This window comes from Mobula hypostoma, chromosome 20 (genome assembly GCF_963921235.1).
Source record: "Mobula hypostoma chromosome 20, sMobHyp1.1, whole genome shotgun sequence".
In the NCBI taxonomy this organism is placed as follows: Eukaryota; Metazoa; Chordata; class Chondrichthyes; order Myliobatiformes; family Myliobatidae; genus Mobula; species Mobula hypostoma.
The window spans coordinates 12,667,698-12,686,368 of NC_086116.1; the positions used below are offsets into that span (position 1 = coordinate 12,667,698).

The window sequence follows — 18,671 nt, forward strand, 5'->3', positions numbered from 1 at the left end:
CCCCGGACGTTCTCTCTTTTCCCGTCCCATCAAGCAGAAGATAAACAAAGACCCTAAAAGCATGCACCACCAGGCTCAAGGACAGCCTCTATTCCGCTGTTATAAGACTACTGAATGATCCCCAGTGCAATAAGATATTATTGAACGATTCCCTAGTGCTATAAGAACTCTTGACTTCACGATTTACTCATTATGGCCTTGCACCTTACTGCCTATTTACACTTTCTGTGTAACTGTAACACTTTATTCTGCACTGTTATTGTTTTACCTTCTTCTAACTGAATGCACTATTGTAACGAATTGATCTGTGTGAATATGCAAGACAAACTTTTCACTGTACCTCAGTATATGTGACAATAATGATCCAATTTATCAAGTTTCTATAACTTAATAAAGTTTAATTTGACAAATTTATCTATTTCAGGATACATTTATTCAGAGTAGAATGGTAAATTCAGTATCTCTGTAGAACATACAAGCCTGTGAAAGAGAATTCTACACATAAACTAGAATTTCTATCTGACTTGGTTAGGTAGACATTAGTTAGCTGTCCAGGATAACCATTAATGCAAGGTTAAGTTGATTTACTGGTATCATTACCTGAATGAGTCCGGTTGGAATGGAAATACAAGATTCGTCCTTGTCAATCAATGGCAGACCTAATCATGAATGATTCCAAAACTGTGACTACTTTGACTAATTCATGACCGTGGAAATACAATGCCATTATGGGAATCCTCCTCCAGTCTCTTAAGTGAAATTTACCTGAATTTTCTATTCTTATTGTAAAATGAGCAAACACATTTACAGAATAAATTCCAATGCTCTACAACACAACATGCTCTAGTTGTTTAGGCACAGCTCATTTACCCCATTGCAAAGGCAACCCATACAGATTTGAACATAGAAATGAATTTACATTTAACATTCAACCTCACAATATCCAGATCCCTTCCCTACTTGGTTCTATTTTCAAAATAAATTTTGCCCAGTAATTTTACTTTCATAGTGGGTAATGGGACAAGTGAAAGCGATTGCAATAGAATCACAATCAGGTTTATTATCACTGACCTATATCTCAAAGTTTGTTGCTTTGTGGCAGTAGTGCACTGCAATACAAAAATGCTATAAATTTTAACAGGAATTAAATACAAAATTAAATAAGTACTGGAAAAAAGATACCAAAATAGTGAGGAAGTACTCATGGAATTGCTATTCAGAAATCTGATGGCAAAGTGGAAGAAGCTGTTTCTAAAACGTTGAGTGTGTGTCTTCAGGCTCCTTTACTTCATCTCTGATGGTAGCAATGAAAAGAGTGCATATTCTGGTTGGTGGGACTATTCTCACTATTTTTTACTTAACATTGTATTTTTCCATATAGAAGACTGCTAACATGAAGCATAATTATAAAATGTATCATAGTAATGGTGCATGATATAGATACGATAGACATAAATGTCAAATTAAGTGCAAACAATGTTCTATTATTGACTGTTTATTCAGTATTTGACTGACTGCAGATGAACCAGTTACACTGTGGCACTGCCATGTACCAACATAAACTGAATCTGTTTTCTATAGTACAATGGCTTGTTGGAAAACACCAGGAATGTAGTCAGAAAGAGGATATTATTTGTCACGATGCTGAATTAAGAATCCCTGGATACAAAGATTGACTACTGAAGTTAATAATGAACACATTTTAATGCTCAAGCATGTGTATCAAAAACAATGAAACACAAGTCAAGAGTGCAAAAGAATTGAATATCTAAGCAGTCCTTGGTATAGCTGCTGCTTTAACTAGCACACAGTAAGGCAATTTAAATATTTGAAATGTTGTCCCTGTTTGTACTGGAAAGTTGACATGTACAGTTTCTATATTAATTGTAAGCAATGAAATTTATAATAAATATAAAACATAAAGAATGACTTTAAAGTGATGACTGAATTTCAGCTATGGCATTGGACAAAGTAAACATACTCTTTCACCTTTATTTCAACTGAAGACTTTGCTTGATCACTATATTCTATATGCAAAAACATGTAGCACAATCCCTTATCTGAAAGACATACATTCACACAAGGCCTCTTGTGTGATCCTTGACTATCATTAAACTTCCAATCAGACAATCATTCCTGCAATTGGACACTTCATTTGTGGCAAAGAGAAACAAAGGTACTGGTGCGCCTGCTCTATTCACTGCTAGTAACTCCAAAACCTCCAATTTTATTCATGATTTATTAGGTTCCATTTCCAACCTTAATTCTAAATTTTGTACATTTGGACTGAATCATATTTTTTCCTCAGTTGCAAGCTCAAATGATTTCAAAAAGAACTTAAAAGTGAATGCTGGAAAAGTGTGTAAGTTGAATTCACTGGAGACTTTACTGGCATAGTAAATTTCTAATAGGTCAATTACTTGCTAATTTAGCAATGGCAGTTGGGCATTTCTGAACTGATTTTATGCACAGGAAGTTCGATCCTCAGCGGAGAGTGTGCATAGAAAAGCAGGTATATCCAGAGCCATCACAGGAATCCTTAACACCTTGGTATTGGAAGGGGTTGAAGGATATAGGTTGGAAATAGGTCAGGATGTGATACTAGAGAAGAGCAAGCACAAGTTTTGATATATTTCCCCTCAAAGTTACAAACTACACTATAAGTAGTATGTTTTAAAGAGATCTCATCAATGTAAGAGTTTGCAAATAAAGAATTGTGCGCACATTTCAACTGTTGTTTACACACATTGTTGTAGAAAAAGATGAAAAAGGCATTTAACCACATTTTTCCCCAGTAGAAAACACGTAATCAATTTGCAATCAATACAAACATGATAAATCTCCAAGATAGAGGCCGAATACCCAAACACAAACTGTAATAAAACTAATTTAGTATTTACAATATCGAATCATTAACAAATACCATTAAACATTATTCTTTTAATTTAATCAAAACTATAAAAATGTATGGGATAATTTGCATAAAGTTGAATTTCCACTTATCAGGTCATTTGCAACCTGGGCAGTCCCTGAACTTATTTGATATATGATAACTCCTCATATAAAAGCCCTGAATCAGTGTTATTTTGAGTAATGGTACAGGACAAGTCTTTCTTAATGGGGATTAAATGATTAGCCATGGTTTTAAATGTCATTTAGTTCATTACCACTTACAACATTCCATTCCAAGTCAAAAAGGCATGAAGGACAATATGGCCCAGGATACAGCTAATTATTTGAAAGAAAAAATGGTGCATGAAATTTGAACAAAATACGTTCAACTTTTACTCTGGAAAATAGCAGATTAAAAGAACAGAGTTGCAGTGAATGCAAACGTAAGAAGCATTCAGTTTTTCTGAAGTGTGAGGGCTTGCTTTCCAAAGTCAGTGCCTTTAAGTTAAAAACCAAATCAAATCCATTAAGACTGTCACATTTGTAGCAGCTGTTAAAATTATAGTGCAAGAGTCTTCAACCTTTCTTCCACATGGTAAGGTGGAATTTAAATGAATGGGAACTATCCCAGCACATCATACTCCATTGCAGCACCAAGATATTTCGCTGTAACATTGTTTTAAAAATAATGGAAGTGTGACAATAATCCAAAAGAACCAAACCTAGAATTATCATATTTTCTTCATTGCTTAATTACAAGTTAGACATATGCACCCTGAATAAAAAGTAATTACACCAAAATCAGCATTATTTCCAGTTTTCACTAATGCATGCAAAATTGCATTTTTTTAAAACAATTATTTTTCTTCTGCTGTTGTGGAATGCAAAAACAAAAGGCGAGGCATATACCTTCTGACTGCTCAGTTTCATGTGTACTTCAGAAAATCTGTCAAAGTGCAAAGGTTCTGATCATTTTACCAAATGTACACAAAACAAAAATGTGGATTTTGATTTTTTTAAAATTTGAAGTTATGTAATCACATACTTTAAAGAAAAATAAATCCTCCATACCTCCTGGGTTCTTCCTCTTGGCCTCTTCCTTTCTGCGTTTTCACCCACTGTTCCAACTGCACCATTGAATTAGTCCTTTGGATTCCCCTTCCAGTTTCATTTTGACTAACCAGTCTCTCTCTCCCAAAGGTCATATTTCCTACAGGATCACAAATGGGCCCAATCGGACTGTGCTCATTGGAACTATTTGTTTGCAAAGATTTATATTGTAGAATTTGAACAGTGGTGGTACTTGATGCAACATTCTCAGTTTCCGATTTTGCAGGATGCAGCTTTACACTATTGATTTTAGTTAAGGGCTTGTGCTGGTCCTGCCCATCTGTCTCAAAACCATATTTATCAGTATGAGTGATGCTTGTATTGTTTATTGATTTATGACTCAAAGTGGAGTCTATATTTTGCTGGTTGCTCTTAAGTTCAGGCTTCACTAATATTTTGTGGTTTACAACATGGTTAACCTCTTGTCGTGGTGCAATTTCAGTTGCAACTTTCTCCATCCTGTGGGTAGAAGGGGAAAGCAGGAGTGCGGTTATAAGTATTGTCAGCAACATATCTTGAAGTCTGCATCTTTTGCAGTACATCCTTTTCCCACGTTGCAAGCACCACCTTGAAAATCATTCAATAATATTGAGGCTAAACGACACTAAAGAGAAACTGATCTTGAATTATAATCCATTGCAAAGTTTGCCTCAAATTTCTGCAAATATCTATTGATATTACTTGAGTTTACAACAACTTGAAAACAAAAAGTTAAACTTTATGCTCTCAGAATCTTAAGCACAAAATTCAACAAAATAACCTCTACAGGCAAAATAAATCAGCAATAGGAAGGCAATACTCAGACACAATGCTTTCTTATTATGTGTTATTCCATTCCATGGAAAGAGAAAGCCTTTGGGCTTCTGCGCCTAGAATAAATTCTCTACCTCTTCCTGACTCAAGAAGACACAAACAAAGCTGATTCAAATGTTCTCTAAAATTGGGGCACAGGAGACACCACAAACCTGGGAAGTCAAACAATAACAAACAAGAGAAAATCTGTAGATGCTGGAAATCTGAGCAACACATACAAAATGCTGGAGGAACTCAGCAGGCCAGGCAGCATCGAAGAAATGGGATGAAGTGAAGAAATGGGATGAAGTAAAGAGCTGGGAAGTAAATTGGTAAAAGAGAGTGAAGGCCATGGAAGAAAGTAAAGGGGGGAGGAGAACCAGAGGGAGGCAATGGGGGGGGGCAAGGGGATAAGGGGGTGGGGGGCATTACTGCAAGTTCGAAAAATCAATGTTCATGCCAACCATGTTCCTGGAGAACAACACCTTATATTTTATCTGGGTAGCCTCCAGCTTGATGGCATGAACATCAATTTCTCGAACTTCCAGTAATGCCCCCCGCCACCTTCACCATTCCCCATCCCCTTTTTCCTTTCTCACCTTATCTCCTTGCCCACCCAGCACCTCCCTCCGGTGCTCCTCCCCCCTTTTCTTTCTTCTATAGCCTTCTGTCTCTTTTACCAATTTACTTCCCAGCTCTTTACTTCATTCCCTCTTCCTTCAGGTTTCACCTATCACCTTATGTTTCTTTCTACCCTGCCCCCACCTTTCAAATCTATTCCTCAGCTTTTTTTCTTCAGTCCCACCGAGGGGTTTCAGCCTAAAACTCATTTCTTAGATACTGCCTGGTCTGCTGAGCTCCTCCAGTATCTTGTGTGTAGGTCAAACAATATTTATTTTTAAAACAAAAATACAGGACAGCCTTCAACTATATTCATCAGGACTGTTAGAACATAAGTTTTAAATGAAGATAAGTTAAATAAACATGTCTAAATTGAACTAACCTAACTGTTTGACACTAAACTGGAGATTGTGTCGATGCTACACACTGCTGCAGGTATACAGAACATGATGCCAAATCAGCAGAAGGGGGAGGGGAAAAGGGGAAGGAAAGGCGAAGGGGCTTACATTCAATATTCTATATCCACCTTACAAAAATTCCATTCAATTTAAGCAAGACAAATCAACGTGCCATTTGCTTTCACAATAGCTTGCTAAACCTGTATGTAAGCATCCAATAATTTGTTTATAAGCATGCTAAGGTCCCTTTGTAGTCAATACGCTTCAATTTCTCCCCACTTAAGCATACATATTTAAACATTCTATGTTTTATACTTCGCAATTTTTTCATATTATATTCCACCCATCATTCCTTTACCCATCTAGTCAGCCTGTCCACATTCCCCTGAAGGCTCTGCATTTTCCTTGCAATACACACTGCCACCTGCCACCTTACAGCAACAACAAACCTGTATGTATTACAGTGTGAGCATATGGAACCCCAGCACCTCTCTGGTCACAATCTCCAAAACATAAAACGATCTGTTTATTCTTATCCTATATTTTCTGTCTGTTAAACACTCCTTAATGTTCATCAGTATGTTGAGACTGATATCATGCATTCTAATTCTGATTAGTAATCTATTGTCTGACACTTTCCTGAAACTTTTTGAAAGTTTAGATATACCACATCATCTAGTTTACCCTCATCTATTTTGCAAATTACAATCTCAAACAATGAAAAACAAGTTTGCCAAGAAATATTTTCATTTCATAAATCCGAGTTGACCTTCTCCAGTTCTTATGAACATCGTCCAAGTACCCAGTTACTATCGCCTTAATAACAGACTCACTGACATAAAGTTAATTTGCCTCAAGTTTCCTGTTTACTCGCTCCCTCCTTTCGCATTGGGTGAGGTAACATCTGCTCCTTTCAATCTGTGGGAACTTCTGAAAATCTACAACTTTGGAAGATGGCAACGCATGCATCAAGTCTCTTCCTCACCAGCTCCTTCAAAACCCTAGGATGACAATCTTCAACTCCTCAGGATTCCGCATACATGCACCAATGCTCCTTATTTATTCTAAACTTGAAGCCTGCCACAACATACATAAAATGTTGGAGGAACCAGCAGGCCAGGCAGCATCTATGGAAAAAAAGTACAGTCGACTATACCTTGATTTCTCAGAGTTCCAGCATCTGCAGATTTTCTCTTGCCTGCCACAATATATTTGATTAAAGTCATTGTAATTTCTTTCCTCTGCAATATAATTTCTCCTCTGTGTAATTGACTTACATTAATCTTAGTAAGCATACTTCTTTTCACATTTCCATTGAAGCTCTTACAATCTACCTTTGTTTCTTGCTAGCCTACTTTTCTATTTCACCTTCTCTTTCCTTGTCCTCCTTTGCTGAACTCTAATATTATCTTGCTGATAATTACCTACTTTACTATCCTGTGATTCGACTTTGCCTTTTTTGCTTAACTTTTAAAATTTCCCCTCACTAGGTTCTGACCTTCCTTCCAATGCCCATCTCAACACCACCTGCTATTTTGTTTAAAACATTATTTACAGCCAAATAATTCAATTTCCAAGGACACTAGCCCTACACAATGTAAATGAAGTCCACTCCACTGGAACAGCACTTCCACTCCCCAGTTCTAGTGTCACTGGCTCCTGAATTGAAACGCATTACTGTCACACCAGTTCTTCATCCACAGAGTATATCAAAATAAAATGCAGAAGATCAAAGTAAATCAAGCACCATCCCATAATAAAGTCAAATGTCAGTTCTGATAAACAATAAATGAGTATTTCTGGTTACCATTCAGCTACTGGAGTCTATGTGACTTTTTAGTGGAGCTTCTAGCAACCAAGCCCTTCTAATATTGCAGCCTCATGAATCCAGATTCATCCTTGGTCCTCTTCATTTGGTCTGTAATTGGGATGTATGTTCCAGTCCGAATAAATCGTCAATATGTAGAGTAATATGGCTTCAAATTTGTTACTTTCCATCGTTCTCATTCCTTAATTAATTCACTGATATTGTTCTCTAAGGAACAAATGTTCTTTAGGTATTAATGAACAAATATTAACTTTCTCAGAGCAGTTGAATGGTAACAATTTCAGATCTGAACTATAACTCAAGCAACTCAGTACATGTGCAAAATTAAGCCACTCTCTGAGGTTCCAACCCACTATAGTGTTTGAAGTACACAAGGAGACGGAGCTGGAGCTGGGGTGGTAAGGGTAAGGTGCAAGCAGCCATGTACCTCTTCACAGGCTCTGTCTGGACAAGTGCAGCTTCTATCATGGCCTTCATCCAGGACTCCATCTCCTTTGCTGTTTCCGTGTAGAAATAATAGGTTCGCATGTTTGAGTGGGCAGCCTGGTCAAAATTATATTGGTTATTAAACTGTGTGATTCCTGCAAAAGAGAAAAAAATAAAATCAATTGATAATTAACACAAAATGTATTTCAAATGGTAATAAAAACAAGTCCAATGTGTTAGGCCTGAGGGACAGCGGCCTAGAATGAGATGTCTTACACCCCAACCACCTCCTAGCACCACACACCTGAATGCTGATTTTTCTGCCCAACTGCAACGCACTTCTGGGATGAAACACACCAATGCAAAAATTCAATCAAGAGCCGGTTGTGATACCCACATGCACATGTGATTGAAATCCTTTTGGATAAGTGCAGAGGAACTCAGATTAAAATAGGCACCACAGTAGCGTAGCAGTTAGCGTGATGCCATTACAGCTGGGGGCGCTCCAGAGTTTGGAGTTCAATTCCAGCGCGATTCTGTCAAAGAGAATCTGTACATCCTCTTCTTGGAATGCGTGGGTTTTCCCCCTATACCGTTTCCTCCCACAGTCCAAATTGATCATTGTAAACTGTCCCATAATTAGGTTAGGGTTAATTGGAGTTGTAGGTTTGCTGGGGCGGCATGGCTTGAAGAACCAGAAGGCCCTACCCCACGCTGTATAGCTAAATAAATAAAATAAAATGTTCTTACTTAATGACCCTGCACACCACAATGCTAAACTGGAGATGCCACTAAGCTAAGTCCCATACTTAGCTTTATTCCTTCTAAAATTGTCCCATTTCCTACCTGCTGACTTCCATTTGACACACACTGATTAGTCAAGGTCTAAAATAGCCAAGGTCCACTTCGGAGACTCCAACTCAACCTTCTCGCTCCAAACAAATCCCTGATAGATCTCCATATATTCCCTCCAGCCACTTGCCTGACTTCCAGATGTCCAGGCAGAGAAGGGAGAGCAGTCGCTGGGCCTGTGGTCAGGACGTGGGCCAACACAGTCATGTTTTCCTAAGTTCCTCTCCTAGTCTTTTGTTCGTATTTCTCTCTCCCTTAACAAGTATCACATATTTTAACATTAGGACTCACATGTGATTTCTATTTGGGTGGCTAACCTTCTGGTTTTTTTTGGCAAATGGATCACTTATTTTGTTTCTATCCAGGTCTCCCAATGTCTCTTTTGTTTCTCATAATTTTTCCCTAACAATTTAATTTTGGTGACTTCTTTTTTCATGGCATGTTAGGTTGACAATACTACTGATACAAGATATTGCAACCTCAGTTAGATGATGCTTTATCTCGTAGTCTGCCTGTCTTTGTCCACAAGCCTCTGGTCCTTTGTCTGACTTTGAGTGCTGAGCAGACTCACATTCTCATTCACCGAGTCAGTGAGACCAGCTAGCAGACATTCTTCCAACTGGTGCTCATTCTCCTATCATAACTGTTTCTGCAATCCTTCCCTATGCACACTTGTAATTAATTTCTGACATGAAACATTATAGCATTTTCTCTGGAGCAGAGAAAAACACCTTCTATAAGGTGACTTTATAGAAGTTTATTAAAATGTAAGGGGCATAGAAAGTGTAGATAGTTTCAGTCTTTTTCCAAGTGTGGGGGAGCCTAAAGTTAGAGGACATACAGTAGGTTTAAAGTGAGAAGGGAAAGGCTCAGAAGGGACCTGAGGGACAAGTTTTTCTACACAAAGGCAAAAGGTGGTACAGCAAGTGGTAGAGGCAAGAATGATGACAATGCTAAAAGAATATTTGGACAGTTAAATAGATAATAAAGCTTTAGAAAGATAAGGGTTAAATATGGGATTAGTTTAGATCACCATGGACAAGTTGGGCAGAATAGCCTGTTTCCATGCTATATGACTTGCTTAGTCTCTATGAATCAAATCTTTAAAGGAGCGCATCCACAAAAAAGCATCTAACTTGAGCTCCTTTAATATGGATCATGGGCACACCAGTTTCCCCCTACATCTCAAAGATGTGCAGCTTGATAGGTTAATTGCCTAGTGTAAACTGCCCTTAGTATGTAGGAGGGTGGTTGAATCTTGGCAAAGTTAAGGGGAACGTGGGAAGAATAGAATTAGGATTAGTTTAAATGTTGGTCAGCATGGACTCGGGGGACTTATTCCTTGCTGTAGGACAGAGACTCAACTTTGCCCCAATGCCTGTGAGCAGTTGCACCAGGACAACATGGGTTGGTCAAATAACTCTGTTCTTAAATTTTTCAATATCTCTTCAAATTTGATTGGTTCATAACCTCTGGGTTTTTCTGTATGCCTTCAGTGCAATTTTGATTGTGACTAGGGCAATATTTGAGCTCTGCAGTCAATGACAAGAACGTTGCCTTTCTCACATACAAACAGATCAGGACGTTTAATAAAAGCCAATGGTCCCGACTTACAAGAAATATAATTTTAATTTTTAAAGATTTGCTTAACTTTAGTTGCATTAATTTGAGGATCGTACTTTGTTTTCCATTCAGTATTCTACAAATCACCAGGCAAATGTGACCCGTAATTTTAATGATAATAAGGAATATTCTAATTACATGATATTCTTCCAGCTATCAGAAAGATAAGCTCTGCATGATAAAAAGTATGAATCACCTGAGTAAAAAGTGCAATAGTAGGAAGTCGGTCTTGATGAAAGCAAACAAACAAAAAAATATATATGCTTATGATCACAAGATACACTGGACAGTGTTAAAAAAAAATGTTTTGCTGTGGACTTTTGAATTAGGAGCCAAGATGGAACACTAACTGCATCATAGGTTACTGACTTCAAGAAAGCATATTATTTTACAATCATTTTCTTTTAATGAGCTAATCACTTTGCTAATGTGAGCCAGGCACTTAAACCAGGTAGGAATTTATACTAGATGTGAAGCATACTTACTTGGTTGTTTCAAGTGAATTTCCATTGACTATGAAACATCTAGAGCCCAGCAGTTGCTCAAAATCCGGTTGCAAGTTGGAAATAAACAAAGATACATTAATAAATATTCACTTTACTGCTGTTACTATTGTCTGTAATGCTCTTGGATATCACAACAGATTGAATACATTTAAAACTATAAAATGACAGAATTCACGGGCCATTATATATTGCTGCGAAAAACGCAATTTTTAAAAAACAGACAAGGTCAAAAACTATAATGAAATTCAAACACAGAGAAAATGTCAGTATATTTTCTGTCTATTCAGATCAGATGATGCACCTTAGTTAACTTATGACTCAGCAGTTCAGTGACCTGAGTTGCTGAGCTGTCAGAGATGTGAGAATTTTAAATTACAGACAAAAAATAGAATGTCAAATTTAGATTTCTAATTACTCCAAACATGTTAATTAGTACAATATATTAACAACAGAACAGCTTAGAATATTACACCATTGCTTCACTTTCAAATATCTCAGAACTTTAAGTTGGATTAGAAATCTCCCAAAACCTCACTCTTGGATATTTAAAAAAAAAACAGATTTTACTATGCTCTTCTCAGCTGCAAATTAAGAGACGGATACATGTTCATGAAGTAATTGCTCGTGATTTAGCCAACTCTAACCTTTTTTGAATACAATTTTCACACAAAAGACCATGAATGGAATGAAAACACTGACCTTAAATGCATATTTTCGGTTAATATGATCTTCAGGCATAACTGGAGTTATCTTAAAACTAGGAAGAAGAATGCTTCCTAAAATGCCTTCTTCCTTTTCATCTGCCAGGAATGAAGAAAAAAATAACTCTCTTTGGCATGCATGTAAAAATAACAACAGCATCCAAAAGTCATAGCTAGAAACTCCATGAAGATTAATCTCAAGTAGGACATTTAAGCTATAGAGAGATGGGGAAATGGTGTGGGGTAGGAAGGAGGAGAAATTTAGGGAAAGAATTCCAGGTGACCAGAGGATTTTTGCCAATAATGGGCAAAAGGCAAAGTGGATTCAGAGAAGACTTCAGGATACAGGAGGGTTGCAGGAGATTACAGAGATAGTTGGGAAGATTGGCTGAAATACTTGAGCACAATGATATGATTAATAAATTAGCCAAAATTTATCCCAGTCAGAAGACTTGACAGATGTGAAAGATCTTACGTGGAACAATGGCTAAGTGACTGAATTCCTGGATTTAACCTGTAGATACTTTTCTTAATGACCCAGAGATAGAATTCAAGAATGAAGCACTGATGCCACAAATATGAAATATAAACAAAAAAATGCTAAAGACATTTGCATCATTTTCATTTCTAATCCAGAGACACAACTACAAGTAAATTTAAAGTAAACTACAAGTAGGTTCAATTAATTTAAATTTCATGAAACAGCTCCAACTAGTTCAGTGGAGTCATCTGTGAGGGAAGGAAGTTCTCAGTTTATAACCTCGTCCAGCCAAAACATAATTCCAGTGCCAGAGTGTTGTTGATGCTCTAACTTTTCTCCTGAAAGAACAAACCAGTCAGCTGGTACAGAATCAGAACATGATCGTAAAACTAGGTCAAATCCATAATATTAAGCAAAGCACTGGATTGCACACAACGAGACATGTGCAGCCCTGACCCTGACCACATTAAGTAGGACAAATCCATTCTGAGAAATTACTGTCTCAATGTCTTCTCACCATGATTACCAATGTGATGGAGATACAGACAAATTGCAAGGAGATACAGGTGGGCCAAGTGAATGAAATAGCACAAGGAGAAATGCTAGGTCACCTTCCAGACAGAAACAACACAAAAGAGGAGCATTTGACCATAAGACATATAAGCAGAACTGGGCTACTTGGCTCAACAAGTCTGTTCTGCTTTGCGAAAAACTTCTGGTGTAAATGTAATGCTAACAATACTGAAGTTGTTCAACACCATCCAGAGCAATGCTGCTATTTATCTAACACTGATACATGCAGGCTTCAGCCTTCTTCATCAACAAAATATGTAGGACAATAAGTTTTCCTTGACGGCACTATCCAAACCTATTTCACCAAGGACTGTGGAGCAAGCTCTTATCTAATGGACTTAAATATACAGTATATCACTGTTCCTCAAAATCCAGGAACACCCTACTCAACTGTATTATGGGATAGATTACAGAGGTTCAGTGGCTCAACTTTACCAGCTCAAGAGTAAGCAAGAGCATGCATTATATACTTGGCTTGCCAATTATACCCAAATCCTGTGAATGGAGAACACTACTACTACTACGTCGACTCAGGCCTAGGGGGCCGGCGTCAGCCAAATGGAGAACAAGATTTTGAATAAATGGAGGTCTATTAAAAAAAAATGGGTTTTGAGTGGGACACTGATCACCAGAAAATCATCAGACTGAGAGATGCTTAACGTGGTTTGATTGAATAGATAGAGAAGCAATTTTCTCCGGAAGGGGAAATCAGAATGTGGCATGTACCTTTAAAATTAGCGTTAGACTATTTAAAAGTTAGGAAGCACTTGTTTCACTTAAAAAAACACCATAAATTTGAAATTATCATCTTTAAAAATTGGGCTATCTAGATTTTTTTTACTGTAGGCTAAATTTATAACAAAGTAACGTTTTTAATGAATAAAAGGTATCAAATGAATGAACTGCAGATAACATGCTAACAAAAATTATATTGAGAAAAAGAATGCTCAAGTATGCTTAATAATCTGAGTTCCTGTTCCTATGTTTTTGTAATCAACTGCTTGAACTTTTGCACCCAAATCTAATTTCACACTTCGTTTACTCTAATAAACTTATGTTTAGTTGTGGCATTATTGAAACAAATAATGAATGTATATGCAAATTAAAGTTTACTTTCAATATCCATTACCTAGAGTAGTTTCGCTACACCATCACTAGCCCAGCTGGCCAACACCTGAAAACGTGGCTGCCAGACAGGGCCTGTGGTAGAAAACATGAGTAAAAAAACCAACAACATTGTCTTCCCCAGTTTGTCTGTGGTAGGTAGCACTGGTATAAGTGACCACTGCAGCGCTGCACTATCAACTCCAGACAATTTGATTCACTTCATGAAACAACTGAGAGTACTGGTACAAAAAAAAAGGAAACAGGATGGGACAACATTCCAGCTATAGTTCTGAAAACCTGCATTCTAGAATTAGTTGCACCTCTAGTCTGACTGGCTCAAGTACAGGTGTCTCCCGCTTTTCGAACGTTCGCTTTACGAAACCTCACTGTTACAAAAGACCTATATTAGTACCCTGTTTTCGCTAACAGAAGGTTTTTTCACTGTACGAAAAAAGCAGCACGCGAAAAATGGCAGCGTGCAAAAAAAAAGCAGCGCGCGTCCCGAGCAGCCACGCTCCTGCCCCGGAACTGCATTCTAGCTGCCACTGCTTAAACATGTGCTTTATCTCGATTTATTTTGTGCACCCGTTAGCAAGATGAGTTTGAAGGTATCGGAAAAGCCTAAAAGAGCTCGTAAGGGTGTTACACTTAGCGTAAAACTGACATAATTAAGCATTTCGATCATGGTGAACGAAGTAAGGACATTGTCCGTGCGTTGAACGTGCCTGCATCCACCATTCGCACTATTTATACGCAGAAAAAAAAGAACTTGAAAGCTGCTGATGTTACTGTTGGTTCTGCTCGTAGCAAAGTGGTCTCTCTTAGTCGGCATCCAGTAATGGATAAAATGGAAAATCTGTTGCTTGAGTGGATTGATGGGTGTACAAAACGTGGTGTTCCTTTAAGTTATCTTATACTTAAGGAGAAATCAGTCAAGTCTTTTTAATAAGCTGAAACAGAAAGCACTGGCCGATGGTGATGAAAGTATTGTGAATGTGGAATTTAAAGGTAGTCACAGGTGGTTTATCGGTTTCTGAGGCGAGGGCAGCTTCATAGTTTAATGTTTACTGGAGAGAGTGCTTCGGCTGATACTGTACTGAAGCTGCTGAAAGGTTCTCAGCAGAACTGAAGAAAATAATTACAGAAGGTGGTTATTCATATAAGCAAGTGTTTATGACAAAACTGTGACAAAACTGCAATTTATTGGAAAAAATTGCCGAGTAAGGCATTTATTTCGAAAGAAAAGCAGGCTAAGGGACACAAGGCATCGAAGGACAGGTTTACCCTAATGCCTATTATTAACGCCACTAAGCCTCTACTAGTGTACCATTCAGAAAATCCGAGGGCACTTAAAGGCGTTGATAAGATAACACTTCCCGTTGTGTTCCGTTCACATCCAAGCAGTTGGAACACCCAAGTGCTTTTTTCTGAGTACATGAGCAGATACGTTAGTCCTTCTGTTGAAAAATACTGTAGAGAAAATAACCTCGATAATAGGTTCCTTGTGATTGTCGATAATTGTGCTGCTCATCCGCCTGACATTACCGAGTATGGCAGTAACATTCGCGTTCTTACCGCCAAATACATCATTGCTGCAGCCGTGTGACCAAGGCCTAACAGCCACAATTAAGGCTTACTATACGCAAAATGTGATGCGTTTTATTGTAGTGCTATTGACAGAGAGGGCAACTCCGAAGCATCTTTGCTAGAGATCTAGAAAGACTACAATATAAAACTGGCAATCGCCAACACTGGAGATGCTCTTGATAGGCTAACAGTCTCAATGAGAAATGGCGTTTGGAGGAAACTATGTCCCAAAGCAGTGAACGATTTTAAAGGCTTCGAACCATCAACAATAAATACGACAATAGTGAGCTTGGCTAAGGAGGCTGGGTTTGTGGAAGTTGACGAAGATGATGTTGAAGAGGTTTTGGCATCCCATGACCAAGAATTGACTGATGAAGAGCTGATGCAATTGCAAGAGCAAAGAATAACAATCGAAACCGAACGCAGTAGCGAAAATGAAATCGTCCAGGGACTGAACGTGAAGCGGTTGCATGAGATTTTCGCTGCGATTGACAGCTCTGCAATGATTGCAGAAAAGTATGACTTTAATTTTGAAAGGGCACGTAAGTTTAGGGCAGGTTTGCAGGATGTTTTGAGTGCTTACAAAGAACTGTATGATCTAAAAATGTGCGAGGCTCAGCAGTCAAGTATACTGTCGTTTTTCAAGCCTTGCACATCAGCCACAGCAGACGATGAACCTCGACCTTTGATGTCAAGGCAGGCAGACATAGAAGAAGATGAGCTGGCTGCCCTGTTGGAAATAGACAACGACGAGATGACACCCAGTCTCCTCTACCTCCCACCACCCCAATTTCCGACGACTCAGCTAAACACACCATCCCGATTCCCGTAAGTGAAACTACACTGTACATACATTATTTCTACTTTATATAGGTTATGTATTTTTGTGTTATTTAGTATGATTTGTTATTTGGTATGATTTGGCAGCCTCATAGCTTAAAGGTTACTGGAGAGAATGCTTCCACCGACAGTGCTTCCGCCGAGAGCACGTGTGAGATTTTCGCTGCACTAGACTGTGCTTCAATGATTGCAAGAAGTATTTCTACTTTATATGGGCTGTGTATTTTTGTGTTATTTAGTATGATTTGTTATTTGGTATGATTTGGCAGCCTCATAGCTTAAAGGTTACTGGAGAGAGTGCTTCTGCCAAGAGCGCATGCGTGAGATTTTCGCTGCGCTAGACAGTACTTCAATGATTGCAAAAAGCATTTCTACTTTATATAGGCTGTGTATTTATCATATCATTCCTGCTTTTACTATATGTTACTGTTATTTTAGGTTTTATGTGTTATTTGGCATGATTTGGTAGGTTATTTTTTGGGTTTGGAAACACTCAAAAATTTTTCCCATATTAATAACTGGTAATTGCTTCTTCACTGTACGACATTTCGGCTTACGAACCGTTTCATTGGAATGCTCTACCTTCGGATGACGGGGGAAACCTGTATACAGTTACAGCACTAGCATGTATTCAGCAATGTGGAAAATTGCCGAGGTATGTTCTACCACAAAAACTCCAATCCAGCTAATTACTCTCAATCATCATTAGCATGATGGAAGCTGTTATTGGCAGTGCTTTTATGCAGCACTTACTGTAACCACCGTACTAACCAAGGAATAATTTGTTTTTCTCCAGGAGCACTCAACTCCAGACTCCTCATCTCAGCTTTAGTCTAAACATGGACAAAGAGTGCTGACTTCCAGAACTGAAGTAAGAGTAAGGTAGCACTTGACCACATTAAGGTTTTCCTGGTACTGAAATCAATGAGATCAAAGTGAAAATACTCCTTGGTTGGAGTTGTACTTCACTTAAAAGATGGCTGTGGTCATTGGAAGATAATCACCTTCACCCCAGGTTACTGTATCACTGCAGGACCTCCACAGGATAGTGACATAGGCCCAACCATTTTCAACTGCTTCATCAAGGTTCTTCCTTCTATCATTAAAAGTTGGGTCTTCACTGATGTCTGTACTGTGTTCAACGCTTTCACAATTTTTCAGCAAATGAAGCATCCAATGCATGAATTCAACAAGCCTCTGACAATATTCAGGCATAAACTGATAAGCAGCAGACAACTTCACACCACAGAAGCACCATGCAATGAGCCTTCCCACAGGAAAGAACCAAACCTCGTACAGATGAACAAAAACTCAAATGAATCAGCCACTTGAATATCGTGCCTACAAGAGCAAGGCAAAATCTGGGTATCTGTGTTAGGTAACACACACCCTGAGATCCCAAGGCCTTTCCATTATCTACAACGCACAAGTACGCTTTCCACTTGCTTGGAAGTGTGGAGCTTCAAGAACTATTAGAAGGCTCAACACCATCCAGGGCAAAGCTGCCTGGTGGATTAGCATCCCATTAATCACTCTAAATTAGCACTCTTTTCACCACCAGCACACATATGTGCCACATGCAAAATGAATGTCAGTTAAATTTACCAAAGCTGCTCCAATGGGACTCAACCACAAAGAAAGAAAAGGCCAAGGAACACAGTGGAACTGGTTTCCTTCCAAGTTACATACCATGCTCACTTGGAAATAAATTCTCAAATTCTTTATTCAAAACTACTGTCGGACACCTACCCCAATAGCATTGTATTGATTCTTAAGGATAGCTCACCATCACCTTCTGAAGAGCAGTTTAGGGAGGGGGAATAAATTGTGAGTGATGCCCAGGTCCCGAAAAAGAACATCAAAATAAAAGGTCAAGCTCCTCAGGCTAAAAATTTGCATCTAATGAACAGTCAAAACCAAAAATAGAATCAGATTAAAAGTGTATTTTCCCAAGTCCAGTCTCGGTACAAATATAAGATCTCACAAGCAAATAAACATGAGAGTTTATGTAAACATAAGCAACACACACACACACAATGCTGGAGGAACTCAGCAGGCCAGGCAGCATCAATGGAAAAGAATACAGTCGATATTTCGGGTCAAGACGCTTCAGCAGGACTGGATTTTTTTTTCTCCAGCCCAGCTGAAGGGTCTCGGACCAAAATGTCGACTGTACTTTCTTTTTCGTAGATGCTGCTTGGCCTGCTGAGTTCCTCCAGCAATGTGTATGTGTTGTTTAGATTTCCAACATCTGCATATTTTCTCATTTGTTATGTAAATATAACATGTTTTCATACTCAAAATTACTTGATAACAAACTAGCTTGATATTTAG

General features: G+C 38.3%; 1 protein-coding gene across 11 annotated transcripts in view; it reads right to left on the reverse strand.

Annotated features, from left to right (window-relative positions):
- plekha5 (pleckstrin homology domain containing, family A member 5) overlaps positions 1–18,671 on the reverse strand; it is a 299,971-nt gene that overhangs the window by 82,577 nt on the left and 198,723 nt on the right. For 10 of the 11 annotated variants that reach the window (XM_063072405.1, XM_063072403.1, XM_063072406.1 and 7 more), the window contains 3 exons: positions 11,748–11,848; positions 8,069–8,184; positions 3,964–4,461 (listed from right to left, as the gene is read on the reverse strand). In XM_063072405.1, coding sequence (XP_062928475.1) covers positions 3,964–4,461; positions 8,069–8,184; positions 11,748–11,848 — 715 coding nt within the window. The remainder of the gene's footprint in view (positions 1–3,963; positions 4,462–8,068; positions 8,185–11,747; positions 11,849–18,671) is intronic. The other variant, XR_010021087.1, reaches the window with a different exon arrangement.